The 21,082-nt window shown below is 45.3% G+C and overlaps 1 protein-coding gene across 1 annotated transcript in view; it reads right to left on the minus strand.

The window, feature by feature from the left end:
• Positions 1-21,082, minus strand: part of PHACTR3 (phosphatase and actin regulator 3) — a 228,136-nt gene that overhangs the window by 101,652 nt on the left and 105,402 nt on the right. The window contains exons 4-5 of the mRNA XM_044455418.1: positions 12,607-12,768; positions 7,825-7,902 (exon numbers count right to left, since the gene is read on the minus strand). Of these exons, the coding sequence (XP_044311353.1) occupies positions 7,825-7,902; positions 12,607-12,768 (240 nt within the window). The remainder of the gene's footprint in view (positions 1-7,824; positions 7,903-12,606; positions 12,769-21,082) is intronic.

The following is a 21,082-nucleotide window of genomic DNA, read 5'->3' on the forward strand; positions in this document are numbered from 1 at the left end:
TCATCACCAACTTCCCAACCAAACTTATGGGCAGCTGCACAAAACGGCACTGTAGTAATCTAATTACAGGGTAATGAATGCCAGGATGACTGTGGCCAGTCTTTCCCATAGCTGGCATACCAGGCAAAGCTGATAGGAGGCATCCTGAGCCTGGGACAGGGACAGCTAGAGACTACAGACCAGTTTTTACAGAGGCTGTGCACCCCCATGCAGAATGACAACGAGCCTATCTCTAGGGTTCAAGAATCACACACCCACCCCCAGGACCTCCTTCTTGCCTGGATTCAGCTTCAGTTTATTGGCTTTTGTACAGCTCATCAGGGAGTCTGGTCCAGGCCTTACGCAGCCACAGCTAATTCAGATGACACAGGAAGACAGAGCTGTGTGCCATCAGCATAGCAATAGCACTTTGCTCCGAATCCCCTAATGGCCACTCCCATGCCGGAGAGTCATACAGATACAAAACAACACAAAGGACAAAAGGAGCCTCTACGAAAACCCACAGCTCAATTGCCGAGAGGACAAGGAAGTGGCAGGGGTACCACAGCAAGCAGCCAGGAACCCGTGTTCCTTAACAAGTGGTTTGCCTAGACATAATGCCCCAATACTGGAGGTAGTGTGCAGCCACCAGGACTAGAGACCATCGATAGCAGGGTCCTCCATGTGCAATCCCCTTTTAAAGCTGTCCAAGTTGGGAGCCATCACTCCAACTCACGGAAGTGGATTACATCACTGAGCCATCACCTAACCACAAAGAAGGTCTTCCTGTCCTGAATCTCCCACCAAGGAGCTTCAGGGGATGCCCCCGCTTCTTGTATTCTGAGAAAGGGAGAAGGACGTCTCCCACTCCATACCGTGCCTCACTGTGTATTCCTCAGCCATGCTTCCCCTTGCCCACCATTCTTCCAAACTAAACAACCCGAGCTGCTGGACCCTTTTGTCAAAGATCCTTTCAGTCACCCTTTTAGGTAGGTATAGAGACCAGAATGGTTCGCAGTGTTCTGAGGAGCTGAGCTCTGGAACCAAACCCAACTTCTCTCTCTCACTGAGGGCACTCAGATCCAGCCGACATACTCACTGCAATCGAGGGATATGGGGATGGGGGTGAGGGGAGCCTGGCCCGCATGCTGCAGAGCTCCCAATGCAATGTTTTTATAGGCTGAGCTCGCCCACTCTGCCTTGTAATCACGTTCAGTTAAAAGTTACTGTTCTTAAAATAGCCTTTGCAGCAGCACCGTTGCTATGATACGGCAGAAGGAGGGAAGGGAGTTCGCTGCCTACGTTTCCACGCATTGTCAAGCCATCCCCATACATAATTGTTGGCATATTAACCACCCCCTGCATTGTTTGCTGGCTGTGCCTTTCTTTGTTCCTCTGTGCCATCTGGTTGTTTGGGTGAAACCCCAGTTTTGTAGCTGGAGTGAGCTGCCAAAACTGGGATGTCTCCATTAACGTTTATACTCTGGTTTCTCTTCTGATCGTATAAAATCGTTAACATTTGCAAGGCATTTCAAGGGATCCGTCCTGGTAACATGCCTCTTTGGCATCTTGAAGGTATGCAAAAATTTGGCTGGGTTTTGGAAGGAAGTAGAGGTGGCAAAAATGCCCACAGCTCATGGGGAGAGCACATGTTCTGCACACACAAGGTCCAGGGCACAACCTTTGAATCTCCAAGGACAGCCAGAGAAGACTGTGGTATGAAACCCTCGGAAGATACTACCTGTCAGTGTAGATAAGTGTAGACCCAAGAGAGCCACAACTTGTAGACACCTGTCCATGAAGAGTTTGGACAGTGACTGCCTTTCACTGTAAATTAACCTTCGCCAACCTAGTGCCAGACGTTATGAATGACAGTTTGCAGACTTCACGGCCACTGACTGGGGAATGTTCAAGCTGCAGTCCAACATGTTTGGAGGGCACCACATTGAAGAAGATTGGTAAAGGTGATACTGAGCAAAATGGACGAATGTTCTGACCCAGGAATAAGGCAACTTCCCTTGTTGCAAGAGTTTCATGGGGAGAACAGTGAGAGATGCTGCCACCAGAGTGGTGAGCTAAGGCACCTGGATCAGAAGGGCAAAAAACCCAACCATTCCAGAAGTGAGCTGAGGTGGTTGTTGTTGTTAGTCACGAAGTCGTGTCTGACCCATTGCAACCCCATGAACAACATTCCTCCAGGCCTTCCTGGCCTCCACCATCCCCCGGAGTCCACCTAAGCTCACACCGACTGCCCCAGTGACCCCATCCAGCCACCTCATTCTCTGGCGTCCCCTTCTCCTTTTGCCCTCAATTGTTCCCAGAATTAGGCTCTTCTCCAGGGAGTCCTTCCTTCTCATTTGGTGGCCAAAGTATTTGAGTTTCATCTTCAGTATCTGGCCTTCTAAAGAGCAGTCAGGGTTGATCTCCTCTAGGACTGACCGGTTTGATCGCCTTGCGGTCCAAGGGACTCGCAGGAGTCTCCTCCGGCACCACAATTCAAAGGCCTCAGTCCTTTGGTGCTCAGCCTTTCTTATGGTCCAGCTTTCACAGCCATACATTGAAACTGGGAAAACCATAGCCTTGACTATACGCACTTTTGTTGGCAGGGTGATGTCTCTGCTTTTTAGTATGCTATCTAGATTTGCCATACCTTTCCTCCCCAGGAGCAAGCGTCTTTTAATTTCTTGGCTGCAGTCCCCATCTACGGTGATCTTGGAACCCAGGGAAATAAAATCTGTCACTACCTCCATTTCTTCCCCATCTATTTGCCAGGAAGTGAGAGGACCAGATGCCATGATCTTAATTTTCTTAAAGTTGAGTTTCAAGCCAACTTTGTGCTCTCCTCCTTCAACTGCATCAAGAGGCTCTTTAGTTCCTCTTCACGTTCTGCCATTAGAGTGGTATCATCTGCATATCAGAGGTTGTTGATATTTCTCCCAGCAATCTTAATTCCAATTTGTGATTCATCTAGCCCCGCCTTTCTCATGATGTGCTCTGCATATAAGTTAAATAGGCAGGGAGACAGTATACAGCCTTGCCGAACTCCTTTCTCAATTTTGAACCAATCAGTGGTTCTGTGTCAGCTCTCACTGTTGCTTCTTGACCCGCATATAGGTTTCTCGAGAGACAAATAAGATGATCTGGTACTCCCATCTCTTTAAGAATTTGCCACAGTTTGTTGTGATCCACACAATCAAAGGCTTTAGCATAGTCAATGAAGCAGAAGTAGATGTTTTTTCTGGAACTCCCAAGCTTTCTCCATGATCCAGCGTATGTTGGCAATTTGATCTCTAGGTCCTCTCCCTCTTCGAAATCCTGCCTGTACTTCTGGTAGTTCTCGGTCCACATACTGCTGGAGCCTAGCTTGTAGGATTTTGAGAATAACTTTGCTAGCATGTGAAATGAGTGCAATGGTGCAGTAGTTTGAACATTCTTTGGCATTGCCCTTCTTTGGGATTGGAATGAAAACTGAGCTTTTCCAATCCTGTGGCCACTGTTGAGTTTTCCAAATTTGCTGGCATATTGAGTGTAGCACTTTTACTGCATCATCTTTTAAGATTTTGAATAGCTCAGCTGGAATACTGTCACCTCCACTAGCTTTGTTGTTGCTCAGACTTCCTAAGGCCCATTTGACTTCACATTCCAGGATGTCTGGCTCGAGGTCAGTGACCACCCATTGTGGTTATCAGGGATGTTAAGCTCTCTCTTGTATAGTTCTTCTGTGTAATCTTGCCACCTCTTCTTAATCTCTTCTGCAACTGCTACGTCCCTGCCAGTTTGGTCCTTTATCATGCCCATCTTTGCATGAAATAGCCTGCGGTGAGGCCAGGACTTTGAAGGAGAGGCTTCCTACACAAGAGAAAGACAAGGAAGAAGCAGCAGGAAGGACAAACAAAATGTGCAAATTGCACACAATGGAATTGGCTTGCTGCACAGATAAAGAGTTCCAAGAAAATATCAAGAGATGGACAGGATCGAACTACACTGAAGAATAGGATGAATGAGATGGAGCCTATTTGGGTGCAGAAATTCCTCAAGTACAGCTGAGGAACAATGGTTCAAGGACCTAGGGTCCAGTTCTACATCTCCTGGTGCCACCTGAAACAGGTTGCTGCATTCAGCTTCATGGCAGGTGTGGCCACTGTTCCCAACACTCTACAGTTGCAAGCCAATGGATTTTTAAATGCTGCACCTTGGGTATTTCTGGGTATTACCTGGCTGCTTCTTTGTAAGTGAATTGAAAAAGCAAGGGGCACAATATAGTAACAGAAACTATACAAAGGAAGGGTCAAGTCAGGACATGGATGACTCTATCTTCTGACACAATGTAATTTTCATAGATTATTAGAAATTAGAAAATAGACATTTTCATTTTCACACATTTTCAAATATAGCCATGAGGTCCAGACGATTGTTGCTGTGAAGTAATCAAGTCTGAATTCCTTTGGATTCTTGGTTCTGTACTGGATGGGTGACCCTGAAGGTTACAAATGTGCAGAAGGCAATCACAACTTCACAGAAAGAATATTGGACTAGCTTCATTCTATCTGGATTTTTTTTTAGAATACCAAAGGATTGTGGATAACAAGTCTTCAGAATCCAGTACATGGTGCCAGTTCCCCATTTTTGCAGGACCATGGTGTTAATAAAGGCTGGGAAAAAATCTGCATTACATAGAATCATAGAACAGTAGAGTTGGAAGGGGCCATGAAGGCCATTGAGTCCAATCCCTGCTGTTGCAGAAAACCAATTTACACCCTCCATCAGATGGCTGTCCGGTGTTTTGTTTTCTGTTTTTTTGAATGTCCCTTGTGTGGGAGAGCCTGCAACTTATCCACGGAACCGGTTGCACTGTCATATTGCTCTGACAGTTAGGAAACTTCTCCTGATATGTAGCCTGCATCTGGTTTGTCACAACTTGAGCTGATTATTCCATGTCCTACACTCTGGTATGAGTGAGAAGAGATCTTGTCCTTCCTCTCTGTGAGAACTTCTGTGAGATTCTCTGTGAGAACCTTTCAGATACTTATAAAGTATATCATGTCCCACCTCAGTCTTCTCTTCTCAAGGCTGAACATACCCAGTTCTCTCAAACTATTCTCTTAGGGCAACAGTTTCCAAATCATTTTTGTTGCCCTCCTCTGGGCACTTTTCCAGCTTGTCTGAATCTTTCTTAAATCTTGGTGCCCAGAACTCAATGCAGTATTCTAGATGAAGTCTGGCTAGTGAAGAGTATAGGGGAAGTATTACATCTCATGATTTAGAAGTAATATCTCTATTAATGCATCCCAATATAGCATTTGCCCTTTTTCTTTTGCAGTTCCGTGGAGCCATGTATTCCCCATCTTGTATTGAGGCATTACACTGCATTTTGGAGTATTTAAACCACTTTGTATTACTGTTCATTTCATTGCTGTTTCCTTAGACCTCATTTCAGCACCTGGTACTCTCACTCTGGGACTTCAGCACTCTGAGATAGTCTACCAAGTATAAGCTGCCACCACTGTAAATGTTCCACAATGGCCCAGGGCAAAATTCCATTGGGCATTTCAGGGCACTATGGGAAAATTAAAATAATGGCACATAAGTCCCTGGTTCCAGAGCAAGTCTTCATGTGACCAAAACAGAAAAAACACATTCCCTAAGTCCCACTCCAACCCTCAAACCACTACACCATTAATAGCTCTCCTGATGCCTAGTGAGGTCATATTCTTGATACTCCTGGTTGGAATGTTTTGTTTTGATTTGTTTAAAAACTATTGAATTGTAACATTTGATGTTTTTCTTGTATATTATATAGTTTGAGTGTGTATCATAGTGCAAATTTAAGCTTCAGAGTAGGAGGCAATAAAATAAATCAAAATAATAAATACCTTCTACTGGGTTTGTGCCACTTAAACCTGGAGTAGCAATGCTGCCTATGGTTCCTCTCACAGCCCAGTGAGAGCAGAAATGGAGTAGACCTGGGCACGCCGCTTGGGATAACCATGCAGGCATTCTGGTGAGGCAGGATTTCAAGGAGCATCCAAGGCTCAATGCATTCTGCACAGCAGAATATTGCAAAGCTGCAAATTATTGTATTGAAATGGGATTTAATTGGATCAGATTAGAATATAACTGCCACATACTTCATCTTAGTTGGAACAGCTTATGAACAGTTACTCAAAAAGTGGTTGCCAATGAATTTTAAGCAGGGGTTAATAAATGGTATGCAGTGCTAGAGTGGGAAAGTAACCCCCTGACACCCAAGACATCCATTTTGATCAGAAGGAGATGCGTGGATCATACGAGATTACTCTAAAAGACCTATTATTCATAATCGCCTGTCTAGGAAAAAGTGTTGTACTTTAAGTTTGCTCACGTGCAGCTTTCCTTGGCAACATGAGAGTGTAGCAAAAGGAAAAAGGAATCAAAATATCAGTTCTTCTTATTCTCTTTTCCAGTTACTTTGGAGGATAAATAGATAGTGGAGTAGCAGACGGAGAAGTCACTGGGCTTTGGTGATGCTATCCTGTGCATACCAGTGATGCGTTTCCAGACCTTCAGCCGACGCTTTTGGCCTCGCATCCACACTTCTGTGCCAAAGACATGGGGCTTAGAAAGGATGTTTACAGAGAAAAGAAAATATTTAAAGCTGGCACAGTCCCAGTACCAACTCCTAGCTTGACCTTCAATGGCACCAATCCGTATGGATGAGCATCCCAGTAGATCATCTAAGTTGATCTGGTGTCCTGTGCATTTCTGACTTTTTCTCAGAAGTGTAAATTAACACAGATTCTCAAATTTATGCTCAGGTCGCATTTCATGGCAGCCCGAGCTGGGTGCTGCGTACACACACACACACACACGTATCTCATGCTGCCTGTTTTTTCTATGGTCATGACAGACATCATAAGTGGTTCCAGCTAATAAACTCCACCTTTACTTGAAAGGCCATTCGTCTCACCACCTTATGACCATCGTCCCCTTTCCTTAGTGGCCATGAAATCACACTAATGAAGACACATCAGCACAGCTGAAAAGCATGGAATATTGCAAGCTGACACAATTATAGGTTTGCAAATAGGGTTGATGGAACTGATGAGAAGCCCACACAAATGACAGTGGGAAAGTGGGAGGAGGGTTGGAATAACTGGCTCTCCAAGAACATAAGTGCTTTATGGGCCAGAGCATCTTCACCCTTTTTAACAATTGAACCAGAAACAAATGAACCATTATATTAGTACGCTGGAGAGAAGAGTCCAAAACACTGGCACTCCTGCTGCATTTAGCTTTGTATGCTGACCTACACTGTTTCCCTTTCCTCATGCGTTTATTTTGTCAGGTAGCACCCCAGCATAGAAAGTCTGGGTACTTCTCTCCATTTTGGTGGAAATGAAGGTAAGCAAGAGCATGAAAATGTGAGATAAGGAATGGCTGTGAAAGCCAGTTCTTTCGGGGTGTGTTGACAGAGCAGGGGAATCTGTACTTTTTGTGGGTATGTCTGTGAACGAAGTAGGGAGCATGGGGTAAGGGTCAGAGACAAATAAGACCTCAGCTGTGATTCCAACAGAAGGTCCCACATCTTTTTGCTCTTGCTGTGTGGGTTTCAGTGCAGTAGAATATCTGCCTGGTTTGAATCAATTCACTATCACAAGCTGGAAGATAATTTCTATATGGATGCATGCGTGTTGAGCGGTGGGTGGACAACCAGATTTGACTCCTTGTTTTCTGGGGATGCTGACCTACCTAATTAAATCAGTCCACTGTTGTTGTCTTTAAAGAAGAAGAAGAATAGTGAAACATCTTTCAGGTTGTTGTGGAAAGGGCAGGGCAGGAAAAAAAACAGAGATTGCTTTCACTTGCCTTGTTCCATTATTTCCAGAAGGCCTTTCTTAATTAGCTCCTCCCGACCTTGCCTGGTGGTTGTCTTCTTCTCTAGTGCTGCAAAAACGGGGGGAGGGGGGTGAGCATGATCAACATGGAACATCGGAGCTGACAGTGCATGGAAATGAATATCACAAGAAACCTGCATGAAATGGTGACGCATGCCAACTTGAAGTATGGCACAGTGGGAGAGCAGGTGAAGTGCAGTGCTACTTATTCTTCACTTTCATATCCCACTTTCCCTCCGGGAAACTGAGGGCAAGCTTACGTGGGGGTGTCCCAAAGTCACCTAGCAGCCTTGTGGTTCTACAGGGGTATGAACTCAAGTCTTCCCAGTCCACATATAAAGTTTCCACTACGATGTACTGGTTGTAGGAACATAGCCTCCTGCAGTCTTTGGCCTCCTGGCACCCAGTTGGCTAACTGGTTTCCTGCCCCATTTCCTTCTCAACCCATCATAAGTATCAAACCGTAGCTCAACAATGTAGGCTAGTTCCCTAGACCAGCTCCCTAGAGAAGAGTTGGGGGACCTCGTTCTGATTGAGCATCCAATTCAGTTTTGGAGACGTTCTCAGGGTTTGAGGTTGACTGGTAGTTCCAATGCAATGAAGTGGGGCCAAAAAACCATTGCATTGTAACAGACAACAAGCCCTAGGATTTCAAACATTCAAAATTGGGGAAAAGTGATACAAAAGCTGAGAAGCCACCAAATGTTCACTGTTCCGGGAAAAGGACCATGGCTATTTCAGGTAGCTCAGAAGGCTGGAATGGGACTCTGGGCTTGATGTTCTCCTCCATTACTCCAGTGGGAATGCCTTGGTTGTAGGAAGTTTCTCCTTAGTATCAGAACTGCTTGTCAGAAAAGCCCAAGTTTACTGAAAACCAGGTCCTGGTTGATCCACCACATTGAGATGTAAGAATGGTTTGTTGATATGGAGATGGTCACGAATTGCACCTCTCCTTCCAAATTATCATTGCACCACTGGGCACCATCAGCGCTGCAACTCAGCTTCTCAGGGCACATGTGTCAGAGGAGCCCACCATACAGCAGAAGCAGCTATCAGTGGAACCATTTCCTCTTTCTGCTCTGGTCTGAACTCTACAGGAGCTCTCCATGGTGCTGACTTAAATCTCCTGCTCCAAAAGTTTCAGCACCATCAATAGTTCAGATTACAACCTGATGCTGATACCAGTCTCTAGTGCCACCAGAGGTCAGAGTGCCTGGAAGTCAGCACTTCAGAGCATTCAAAATGTGACCTGGAACCACCGTATTCAGAGACAGTACAAATGTGGACTCCATGCGCTGGGGACAAATGACTAATGCCCTTGTACTCCACTTAAAAATTTCCAGAAACATTAGGTCTAGTCATTGAAGATGGAATACTGGGTTCGATGGAACCTTAGTCTGACCCAGAAATGCAGTTCTTGTATCAAGTTATGCAGTTCTGGGCATAACACATCTTGTATTTTTTTGTTCTTGCGTATGTGGAGAGGGTCGTGCTTTATAGTACTGCCTTTCTCTGAAAGAACACAAACCACAGTGATTCCCTGCTGCTTTTCCTCACAATGTCAGTGTGGCCGCCACAATTCGGTAAACACATACATACATACATGGAAATAATACACAAAACAGGATGGAACAAAAACTCTTGCTGAGAGAAGATCAATAGGGAGCAAATTGCAAGCAGGAAATCTCATTTTGGTTCATCGCTTACCACGGAGCTACATAATAAAGGACTGATTACCCCAAAAGCTGCTTGTAAAAATGTGTGAGCTTTGTTCTTTTGACCCAGCAATGCAAAAAGCCACCCAGATTCAGCTCTGTTGAAAATGCGTAACAAATGTGGGGGCACTGGTCCTTCTCATATGGTTTATGTGCCTCTTTCACAGGGACACGCAGATTTGTGGCCAATTCACCTGCTACATAGTAAGTCACCATAATTAGAAAGTATGGATTGGCTCTATGTACTGAATCACCATGTCAGGAATGCTTTAGGTATATATTTTCAAAAGAGGTTCCTTGTCCCATATTAATTCTCATGGCTACATTACCTGTGGGATATTACACGTAATGACAATATTAGAAAGGTGATTTTATTGAATCTGGGGGGGGGGGGGACTTGCAATTAAATCCTGAATATACTCAACAGTAGCCTATAAGCCTTGTGGAGCATCTTCTCGCCTTTCCTTTCCTTAAGATGCTTTTCCAGATCATAAGGTTATTTGTGTCTTATTTAGTTATCTGTCCCTCCTTTTAACTTGGACACAGAGAGAGTTACATTATTTCTAAATCAAAGCAACAAAGATTCGTTTGACTGTGGATATTTTTAACAGTTTGTAAAAGTTAAATGACAAAGCTGAGGCTGTTCTAGTCTGGGCACCTCAGAAGAAGACAGGACTCACTGGAGAAGACAATCATGCTAAGGATTCCTGATGGAGGAAGAAGAAGAGGAAGATCCAGTATGAGATGGAGAGACTCCATCAAGGAAGCCACTGCCTTGAGTTTTAGGGGATGAGCAGGGCTATCATGGGTAAGACTCTCTTGGAGGGCTTTCATTCACAGGATCACCATTAGTTGGAGATGACTTGACAGCATGCAAAACAACAAATCTAACTGGTCACAGAGGCTGCAAACCCTCCCTTACAGAGACAGGTTGGTCCACTAGCTAGAAGTCCAAGTTTTCTTTAAAAAAATAAAAAAGAATTAAAATAAAAACTGGATTACCACCCAGAGCTGGACTCTGCCTGAAGTATCCACTTGCACATGATCAAAAAAGAGGACACAGTTTTGCATAAGATTTGCTTAGGCTCTTTCACGAAGAGATGGTAATTCAAAAATGCAACACTTCTCATCCCCTGACCCGTTTACCTGTGTGTCTCCCCATTTTGCTGTTCAGGCGCTAGCTGTGGATGGAGGATGTCAAGAGAAGCCCACACAAGCCTTTGTATTGAACCAGAAGTGCCCCTCAGACAGAGCGCCGTGCCCTGTAAAGTGGGCCATGCTCTACCCATAGCTCTGTGCTGCATGTGAAAGGTATCAGGTTCAGTCCCTGAATCTCCCCTTGAGGAAGGATCATGCACCAGGTCAATTGTGCACCAAGGTTGCTTTTCCTAGTGTTGAGACAGAGGGATGAAAAAGCTTTGCCTGCTAAGTTTTTGCAGGACTGGCTGCTATTGAATGCCCTGGAATAGAGGCAAGAAAGATGGGGGTCACCCTTACTACCACGGCCTGAGTAGTAGTATTTACTACCATGCAAATTTAGTGCTTGCCTCTGCTGATGAGAGGCAGAGAGGAGAGAATTCTGTCAATGCGACTGGGCACTGCTGAAGATTGCAACCCTCCGATGTCTGGTGAAAAGCTTAGGATTGGGGCTTAATTGATCTGGCTTCTAGTTCCTGCTCTGCCATGGAGCCAGCTGGGTGACTTTGGGCAAGTCACAGACTCTCAGCCCAACCTGCCTCACAAGGTTGTTGTTGTGGAGATAAGACTGAGAAAAGCAGGGGGAGAATCATGTAAGTTACTTTGAATTTGTTATGAGAAAACAGTGGGATATAAATCAAATAAATAAATAAATAAAGAGTAATGCTAAATCATGGGTAACATTAGCTATTAATGGTTTTGCAGCTGGGCAAAAAATGATGGACTCTTTTTCCCTATTTCAAGTTTGCTTTTCCCCCCTCCATTTTGTCAGCCTTCAAAGCAGTCTAGTTTTCAAGCTTCTCTTCCTGGACAAAACAAGTCAATGACAAGCCATGGTTCTGGGTGCAGACATCACAATGAGCCATCATTTAAACAAGCCAGGCTTCATAAGCCAGAAAGCAAATGATGGCAACTCTTTGTGGTTTGCAGTTAGCTGGCAAACCATGGGTTGCTCGAAGGGAAGGATTCAGACAAGTCAGGCTACAATAAACCACACAATGGCTTAATGTTCCATGTGAAGCAAGACAATAACTGCACCATCTTCTGACAGTGATATTTTCTTTGCAGGGTAACTTGCAGGTGGAGAGATATGCCCAAAAGCCTGGGTGGGTGTCCCCTGAAATAGCACTCTCAGCCTAGTGGGAAGCATCATGGATCACTCAGCTGGCCACATGCATTTGGAATGTGGGATGAAAGGTGCTCAGGGAAGCAGGTACCACCCAATCTCATCATGCCCCACACAGCTGATCTCAGATATCCTGTCCCCGATGCACACCTGCATATGGATGAATAGCACCTGGCAATTCCAATCACACCAAGGAAGTAAAGTAAAAAAGGATGAAATGGGAATTGCCCTTTAACTAGAGAAGGGGTGCAGCGAAAGCAACCACAGTTTGAGATACCCCTGTCAGAAGTAGCATTATGTTCCACCTTACTTATAAACAGGGTCTTGGAGCGCCTTCACTAAGTGCCATTGAAAAGCCCTGCTTGAAATAAAGATGACTTCTGCAGTTGGTATATGCTCTGCTTCCTTCCTTCCATTTCTCCTAGTCACTGTGGGGGAGTTGGAGGTACACGGGATCTAAGTCTCCTGGAATGCTTGCTCAGCTGCTTGTGAGGGTCTCTCGTGCACTGCCCACACACTCGCAAGCAAATCTGTAAAATCATAAGGACTTGAAACTTGTTTTATAATGAATTCCAGCTGAGCTCTCAGGCAGCTGGATTTTACAAGCCAGAGCATGTTCTTGGCCTTATTTGTACCTGTACAAATTGAAGAACATACACAGCCCTGTATAGTCGTCATGCTATAAGCCAAAGCCATCTTCTGCCACACTACTTACCTGCTGAAGTCTGCTTTAGCTTCTCATTTTTCTTTTTCCTCCATTTCCATGGTTTGAAGATCCTGCCCAACGTGGCCAGCTTGCTATTTCTTCGGACAGGAGGAGTTCGAATCCCTGAGACCAGATATTCGGAACGCACGGCAGCGGATTGATCCATCTCCTCTGAGAAGAGGCAGCAGGAAGAGCGGGAGAGAAACAGAGCTAATGGTTAAACAGAGGAAAAGTATTCAAGGGGCTAAAATGCATCAAGGCTTGAGGTGAACAGCGACCTGTGATGGCTCAGTGCCAGAGCATTTGCTTTGAACTCAGGTGGCCACTGCTTTGAGCCACAACTTCCCCAGGTAGAGCTGGAAATGTTCTGGTCTGAATTCCTGGAGAATGGCTGCCAATTATTGTCAACATCACCAGGCTTCATGGCCCAGGGGCCTGGCTCATTTTCAAGCAGCTTCCTGTGTTCCTTTGTGAAAGTATGTTTAACTGAGTCTCCAAGCTGCAGTGATCAAGGCAAAAAATAAATGTTTAAAAAAGATAAAAGACTGAGTTGTCACCAAATTCTAGTTAAAGTGACATTTCAAGGTTCCTTGAAGCTTATTGAAGCTCCTTGTCATCCTGCAAACAGAAAACACGCCCTTCCCCAATGATCTGGATCAGGTCCATAGCAGCAGGCAAAGGGTTCTACTCTTTTTCATATTTATTTATCTATTAGATTTATATCCTGACTTTTTTCTTACAACAAACTCAAAGTGGCTCACATCATACTCCATCTCCTGCTCTGTCTTATCCCCACAACAACAACCCTGTGAGGGTGGACTGAGAGTCTGTGACTGGCTCAGAGTCACCCAGTTGGCTCCATGGCCAAGCAGAGACGAGAACGCAGATCGCCTGAGCCCCAGACTCTTAACCACTACACCACACTGCCTCTCATGCTTGCTCTTGCATGGCAAGAACCTGAAATCTGATTCCCACGTGAGGCAGGACGACTGCCCTGTAGACCTGGAGGCAGACTTTCCCCAGGCTAGTTGGCCTCCTGCACTTCATGGAGAAGATGCCCTTCTTCCTATCCCCAGTTTGGATCAAGCTTCCTGTTTGTGAAAGGAGTACATCATTAGCATCACGTGTAGCTCCACCTTTTGCCACGCTAGACTATTAGTATATCAATTCATGCCCACAGGCGAACTCCCCTCTCAAATAAGGTTATATAAAAATGTGACGAAATAATTGCTGAAAAATAAGGGCCACTGATGGAGAAGGAAGAAGAAAAACGTGACAGCCTACCTGGCATTTTCTTTTCCAGGCGAAAAGAAAAATGTGCAGGGGGAGCAGTTATATTTCATAATGGTGACAGAAGCACAACAGACTGTGCTTGACAAAGCAGGTGGATTTATTTTGTCACACTGATATCCTGCTTTTCCTGCAGGGAATGCAAGGTGACATACAAGATCCTTAGTCAGGCCGAATATCAGCGATTGCCCAAAGTTACCCAGGGAAGTTCATCAGTGAGCGGGAGCCACAAGTCTGAACTCCAGAGTCCCAGAGCAATACTCTCACCATTGCACCGCACTGCCCTTCCAGACTGGTTCTGTCCAAGGTCAGGGTAGAACTGGAGGGAGAAGTTGACTGGATACCAGATCTAGGCAGGGATTACAGCTCAAGTGATAGGATCAACAGATCCAGGAAACACTGGACCACTGGACCTCTTCCGCCAACAGCCCCTTCCTTGCCACAGTTTAGTGGAGACAAACCTAATTTTACACTCCTGAGTAGTAAATATTCACAGACCATCCGTTGCATCAATAGCAAAGAGCAATTAAGCCATTTGGGAGAGATTGGGGGAGTAGCAAAGCCAGCCCAGTGACAACCAGTGTCTCAAAAGGGAGCAGCAAGAGTCCCATAAATAATGGGGTGGAGAATTTCTGCTGGGGTACAAATGTGGGTGCGTACGCATTAATTCTCAAGTGCAGCATTAGCATCCGTCACCCAGAATGTCACAAGGTGGAGAATTACAGGCAATTTGCATATTTAGTTCAACAACCCATAAAATTTAAATGAGTGATGGGGAACACATTTCCAGACCATTTGTTTCTAAAATAATAACTTCATAACAATTTGTGCCGTGAATGCTGTGTTTAAAGCAAACAACCACCTACCATCCATTTCATTTGATCGAGAAAAAAGGCTTGCAAACTGAACAGTGCATTTAGAGCAGAATGCGGTGATCAGATCTTCAAGAAAGATGGACAGAGTGGAGTTAGGACACAATTCTACACATCCTGACAATGTCTGGGGTGCCATGGGATTCTCTGGGGTGCCAGCCCTGAGGACACCTGATCTCACCCCACCTCCCTTACAGTGGGTGCCGCCTGCCTCTCCCAAAGCAGAAATAAACACCCTGGGGAGAGGGAAAGGGGCATCCCAGAGGGCTGGGGGAAGAGGCTGGGTCTGCCCACCTCTGGGAGTCTCTCTTGGTGCTCCAGGCCCTTCGCTCCTGGTCCTGGTGCTTTATTTAGATAGGGATTGCCACCCCCACACCTCACTCTGGTCACTGGATGCATGTAAGCCCCTGAGTTGGTAGAGTTGCCTGCATCTAGGACAGCAGCAAAACGGTCATGCCCCCAGCCATGCTTACAGTCGGGCCCGTTGAAAGCAGTCACGCAGATTCCATAAGCATTCTCTAAATCTTTAAATCACAAACACCTTTAAATCTGGAATCACCCCATTACATTTTTTAAAGATTGCAAAGTACTAGCGCACTAAGTAGCTGTTGCTGGATCCTTTAAGTTGGAAACAAATGGAACAAATGGGATTGTGTTAAAGATAAGCAGCTAAAAAGAGCTTCTGCTATGGGGCAGTATAGGCATGAAAATAATAATAATATAATTATTAATTATAATTAATAATTGATAGTATTGTTATTGTTATTAATATTCATAGGACTGGATTCATACTTAGGCTTCACACAGGCCCATTGAAATCAAGGGGAAGTTGGGCAAAACTAACTTTAAGCATGACATAATGCATAGCATCATTCGTGGAAGCGTTCTGAAAAGATTTTCGAAAGATCAGTGGATCAACAGATATGAGTGGTTGGTCTTCCAAGAAAAGGCTGAACTCTCACCTTCTCAAACCTGGGACTAAGCCCTATAAAACGCAGTGGAGCTTCTGAGTAGGCATGCATTGTGAGGCTGTAATTCTATGCCATATGTCTAGGAGTAAGCTCCATTGAACTCAATGGGGAATACTTCTGAGCAAGCATGCCTAGGTAATAGCACTTATCCACCAAAGGAAAGGAGTTTTAAGATCCACTGATAGTAATGGGAATGTTGACACATCATTTTTCCCTTGTAAGTGTGCTCCCACCAGGGAGGGGGAGATGGTGCCAGAGGCCCTTTGTGGATGCCAAAAGGGACGACAGCTTACAAGGTGAGCACTCTATAATGTGTCGCTGTTGGCTGAGGTGTCCCCAGATGACTTGGCTGGAAGACTAGCATCGACTGGGCCAAAACCCAGGCATGAGATAACTATGACCTCCTTTCAACCTGGCAGTCTCAAGCAATGCCCCGGCTGAAACTGGTCTCAAGTCTGTGGAATACGCAGGGCTCAGAAAACAACAGCAGTTCATTGTGGGACCCACAGGACAGATTCACAGAAATCCAAACTCGTTCGACCTCATTGTGGATTTCTCTCCCTTGGCTCTCTGTCCTCTGCCTTTTGTCTCATTTCTTTCAAAATATAAGCCTGAAGGCACAAACCTTCTTGTTTTTATTGATCTGTAAACCACTATGAGCGCATTTGCAGCTGAGATGTGCAGTAAAAAACTCTTTAAATACAAACATAAATCAGGCTTTTGGGACACAACCTTCTGCCTGTTCAGACAGAAAGGAAGTTTGCTGTTTCCAGCAGGCTTCAAGCAGCCATGGGATCCCTTCTTAGTTTTAGTGCATCCACTGGAATCCCTTCGAAGGTACTAGATGCTAAGAAACTGCAAAAAGCACACAAGAGCACCTGGGCGGGGAAAGGGCCAAGAAGAGCCTTCCCTGGGTCCATGAACTTCCATGGCTGGCAACAGCCTTCTCATGGCCGATCCGGTGCTCAGGCTGGGCACATGACCAAAGTGTCGACCAACTGTTCTTCACCTCCTCCTGGCTGTCCATCCACAGTGCTAGTAGGTGCTGCATGCAGTACAGAAAGGCACTTTAATGAGGCTCTGTGGGTCAAGGGAGCAGGGAACCAGGGACTGCAGGAAGAGGCCCACTGGATTAGACCAGAGGCTTATATAGGCCCAGAATCCTGCTCACACAGGGGACAACCAGCTGTCTCTGGGAAGCCCACAGGCAGAGCATGGGAGGGGTAGCACCTGTCCACTTGGGTTCCTCAGCAACCGGTATGCAGAGGCATGCGGCAAATGCTTTACTTTCTATTCCACTGTGGTAATCTGCCAGAAGAGGGTAATCTTTAGAGATGGGGGGACCAGGGCCATTTTCAAAATACTCTGAACTCCACTTGAGAACTCTGCCTTCTTCTGTTTTCGTTTGCAACCTGTTTGCTACTACATTGCACAGCCTGTCTGTTTGTATTGTGTACTCAGACTAGAAGCAGCTGACTAGGGGCTCAGGCAGATGTCTTCTCCATTGCCTGATCCTTTTCAGCTAGAGCTACCAAAGGTTTGGGGTCAAGGACAGGCCATTTTCCAGGGTATTCATCATACGGTAGCCATAAGCTGGATATGACTGGGCCTCATATAGCCACATAACCAAAGGTTCAGCCTGGAACCTTCTCCATGCAAGGCATGGAACCTACCACTGAATTATGGTTCCCTTCTGAAAAATGCTATGCCAATAGGGGCAGGGGGGAGATTTCTGCGCTGTCAGGAGTCCCAACAAAACACAGCAAAGAAAGCCGCAGAAAGAGAGTTACCTACAAACATCATCAATGTCCGTACAGCAGAGTTCACTGTGTGGCTGTGAGCTTATTTTACAAGATATATAAGCATACTGATTGATCCAGGCTAGCAGGCAAGCCAGCTCATTGTCGGGGCAGACAATGCCACCTTCACACTTGGGCTCTGCTCTAGAGTTCAGCACACATTTTCGAGACGGAGCAACATCAGCACTTCCTGGTTCAGCCATCCTTTGTGTCCCAAGGGTTTCTCATGCATGTAGGTGGCGGCTAAATGAACTGACTGATTTCTGATGACATCTCGGCAAGTTGCTGACCCCAGAATGCATGGATCGAGGGTTGAGGATGGGTTTCCACTGCAAGCTGCTGCAGTCAGCATCCTGCTGGCACAGTGGATTGACAGCCTCTTGTGACACAAGGCATGGTGACAACTGTGCTTGATTCTGGGAGACAAGAGCAGGCATTTGCCAAGCATTTGTCCCTTGCAAAACCTACTTCTTGCCCTGAATGTATTTACAAGATTCTTCCCCAAATTCTGCTACAGTAAATGGTGGTTTAATCAAAGCTACTGTACCACCATGAGAAGACAAAAGGAAATACACATTTGACTAATACCCAGTCAGCCAATCACCATCTCACCCCCCCCGCTCCTATATCCATCGCCATTCAGAAAAAGCTTGTTTGACAAGCATCCTTTAATTTTACCATCCAGAACACAATACTACTTGCAATATGTTATTCACCTCCACACCGTGTTTTCTAATTTAGAGCTAATTTAATCCAGTACTTAACCAAATGAATTTCAAAATAAGGTTATGCTTAATTCAAATCAAGCTCCCCACCCCTTTTCTTTGTTACTTCTAAAATATCAAAATCTAGAATGCAAGTTCCTTGGGGCAGGGAATGGCTCCTGGCCCCTTGTTGCCCCATAAGGCTTACATTTCCCTATATTCATTTACCATAAATGAATAAACAAAAAGAGAGGTGCCTGGATATTCTAGATGAAGTAAACATGTGCAACTCATCCTAGCATTACCACCTTTAATTTCTGGCCACCTAAAACCCTTCTGCCGTTATGCAGCCCTACAGACAAAGTCCCACAGCCAATGAACCTATTCAGATCCTGAGGTGGAAGACTGCCTTGAGGAAAGCAGAGAGGAGAGCCCTTCTCAGATCCTGCAGAGCTGAGAAGCGATCACAGTCAGGGGCCCTCTGAAGTGTGACTCGGTTCAAATACATCCACACGGCTGTGCTCCTTCCTTGTTCTCTGCTAAGGCAAGCAAAGCATGGGGAGCTGCTGAGGCCAAGGGATCCTTGGCTTCCTTGGCAGATAAAACATGCCAGTTAATGTCCAGCAATGAATTAGGAAAGGCAAGCAGCAGGTTTGCTTTGAATAAATCTGAGAATGCTTGTCAAAGGCCATTGTGTGGAGTTGGTGATCATTTTCACTGTGATACTTCGACCATAGTTTCAATTTATTGTGTTTTTGTTTCACATTCCAGCATCTACTTTTTCACATGCAATGCCCACCTTGACTAAGAGTTTCCAATTCTACATGAACAATGCTCCCAAGGGTTATGCTCCACATTAAAAATAAAATCCTAATTAAAACACAACATAAAAACAAATCCATTGAAACACAATTAAAAAGTGGCAATAAAAGAAATATGCAACACCAACCAATTGAATTCTCCCCCAGCAATAGACCAACGGACACACTGAAAGCTTGTCCGTATACAAAAGCGAGTGTCTCTGTCTACTGGCAGAAAGACCACAGGGAGGGAGTGAACCCAGCCTGCCAGATCCTGGTGGGTGCCTGCCACTGAGAAGGCCCTTCCTTATGCCCCACTAAGGTGTGCGCCAATATCACTGCTACCAAAAGAAGGTCCCTCTTGGGAGCGTTAGAACCCAGGTAGCCTCATTGCCATCACTAGAGAGGCTGGAGAACATCTCCAGATGCTGCTGTCCTTCTCAATCTCCTGCATTCTTCTCCGAATTAACACCCAATCTGGAGAAGAAAGGCCAGCATCCCCTTTACCAGCCGCTCCACACTACAATGGCAGGTCTTCTCTGGGATGTGCAAAGCTGTCGAATGCAGCCACAGATCATGGGGTGCACATGAATAAAGTGCTGGTGCAGGAACAGCCTCACACACCAAGAGGACCCTGTTCCTAAGGATGCTTTCGCGGCCATAATAAAAGCGTGCCTTGATGCCCTCAGTACCTTCCGTTATTGGCCTAATAAGGTGATGCTTCCAGTTGGATATCCACAAGGGTGATCTGGGCCTGTGGAGGAAGCTACCTCACCTCCTCTCCCGGCTGATTCCTATTGCAAGTTCTGATTGACCTTAAGACTTATTTCAGGTCCGGCTAATCCAAGGTGAGCCACAGCTGGTCCATCGTCGCTCATCCCAATTTCTTTCCATTGATAGGCATTGGTTCAAATGTGATAAGAACATCCTCGCTGAGGTTTTAGACACATGCAAGGGTCCATTCACACACCTACTTTCTCATCAGGGTCTTCCTTTGAAGGTGGTTTGGAAACTACCATTGGCAGAAAATGTGATGGAAGGGACAAGTAAGTTCAAGCACATAACAGCAATTCTGACCTGCTTGTGTTGCTTGCCGGTATACTTCCAAGATGCCAGTTCAGGATGCTGGTTCCACCTTATGAAGCTTCACATGGCTTGGGACCTCAATAAATGATGGGCTACCTCTCCCAGGTATGAACCTGCCCGTACTCTATGAGCAATATCTGAGACCCTTCTCAGAGTGCCTCCTTCAGCAGCGTTTCAGAGGACGGCAACAAAGGAAAGGGCCCTTGTGGTGGGGGCCACTGCTCTCCTTCTGGCACCCGGGCAAGACTTGTCTCTGTGCCTGGGCATCTGAATGCGTATGATGGAGTTATTCATTCTTATGTTGTAGTTGTTTTAGTATGAAATTTTAATAGATTTTGTTTTAAGCTACTTTATATTTTGTATGTTTTAGTGTTTCTGTTGTAAGACCCCTTGGGTCTTTAAGAGCGAGGTTACTAAGAAATACTATGGTAGTAGTGGTAATAGTGTAGCAGATGTATATCAATATTAGTGCCACAAGGACAGGTTCCCATGCCATGGGTCATATTTATTTTATTTTGTTTTATATTTTATTTTATTTTATTTATTTATTTGGAATTTTTGTATGCCGTCCCATTTGCATAAGCCTTGGGATGGCTTCCAACATCATAAATAAATACACATATAAATACATACATATAAAATCTGGATACATCCTGGCTCAACAACAATTGAATCAACAATTATTAAAATATCGTTTGAATAAAAAGGTCTTGGCCTGGTGCCGAAAAACAAATAATGATGGCACCAGGCGGACCTCTCTGGGGAGCGCATTCCATAAATGGGGCACCACCGCCGAGAAAGCCCTCCTCTGGGTACTCACCCTCCTAATATCTTTCATGGAGGGTTCCTGGAGAAGGGCCTCTGCCGCCGATCTCAAGGGGTGGGAGGGCAAATATGGATGCAGGTGTTCCTTTAGATATCCAGGTCCCAAGCCGTTTAGGGCTTTATAGGTGATAACCAGCA

Source organism: Varanus komodoensis, unplaced genomic scaffold (genome assembly GCF_004798865.1).
Source record: "Varanus komodoensis strain SLA01 unplaced genomic scaffold, ASM479886v1 scaffold8, whole genome shotgun sequence".
In the NCBI taxonomy this organism is placed as follows: Eukaryota; Metazoa; Chordata; class Lepidosauria; order Squamata; family Varanidae; genus Varanus; species Varanus komodoensis.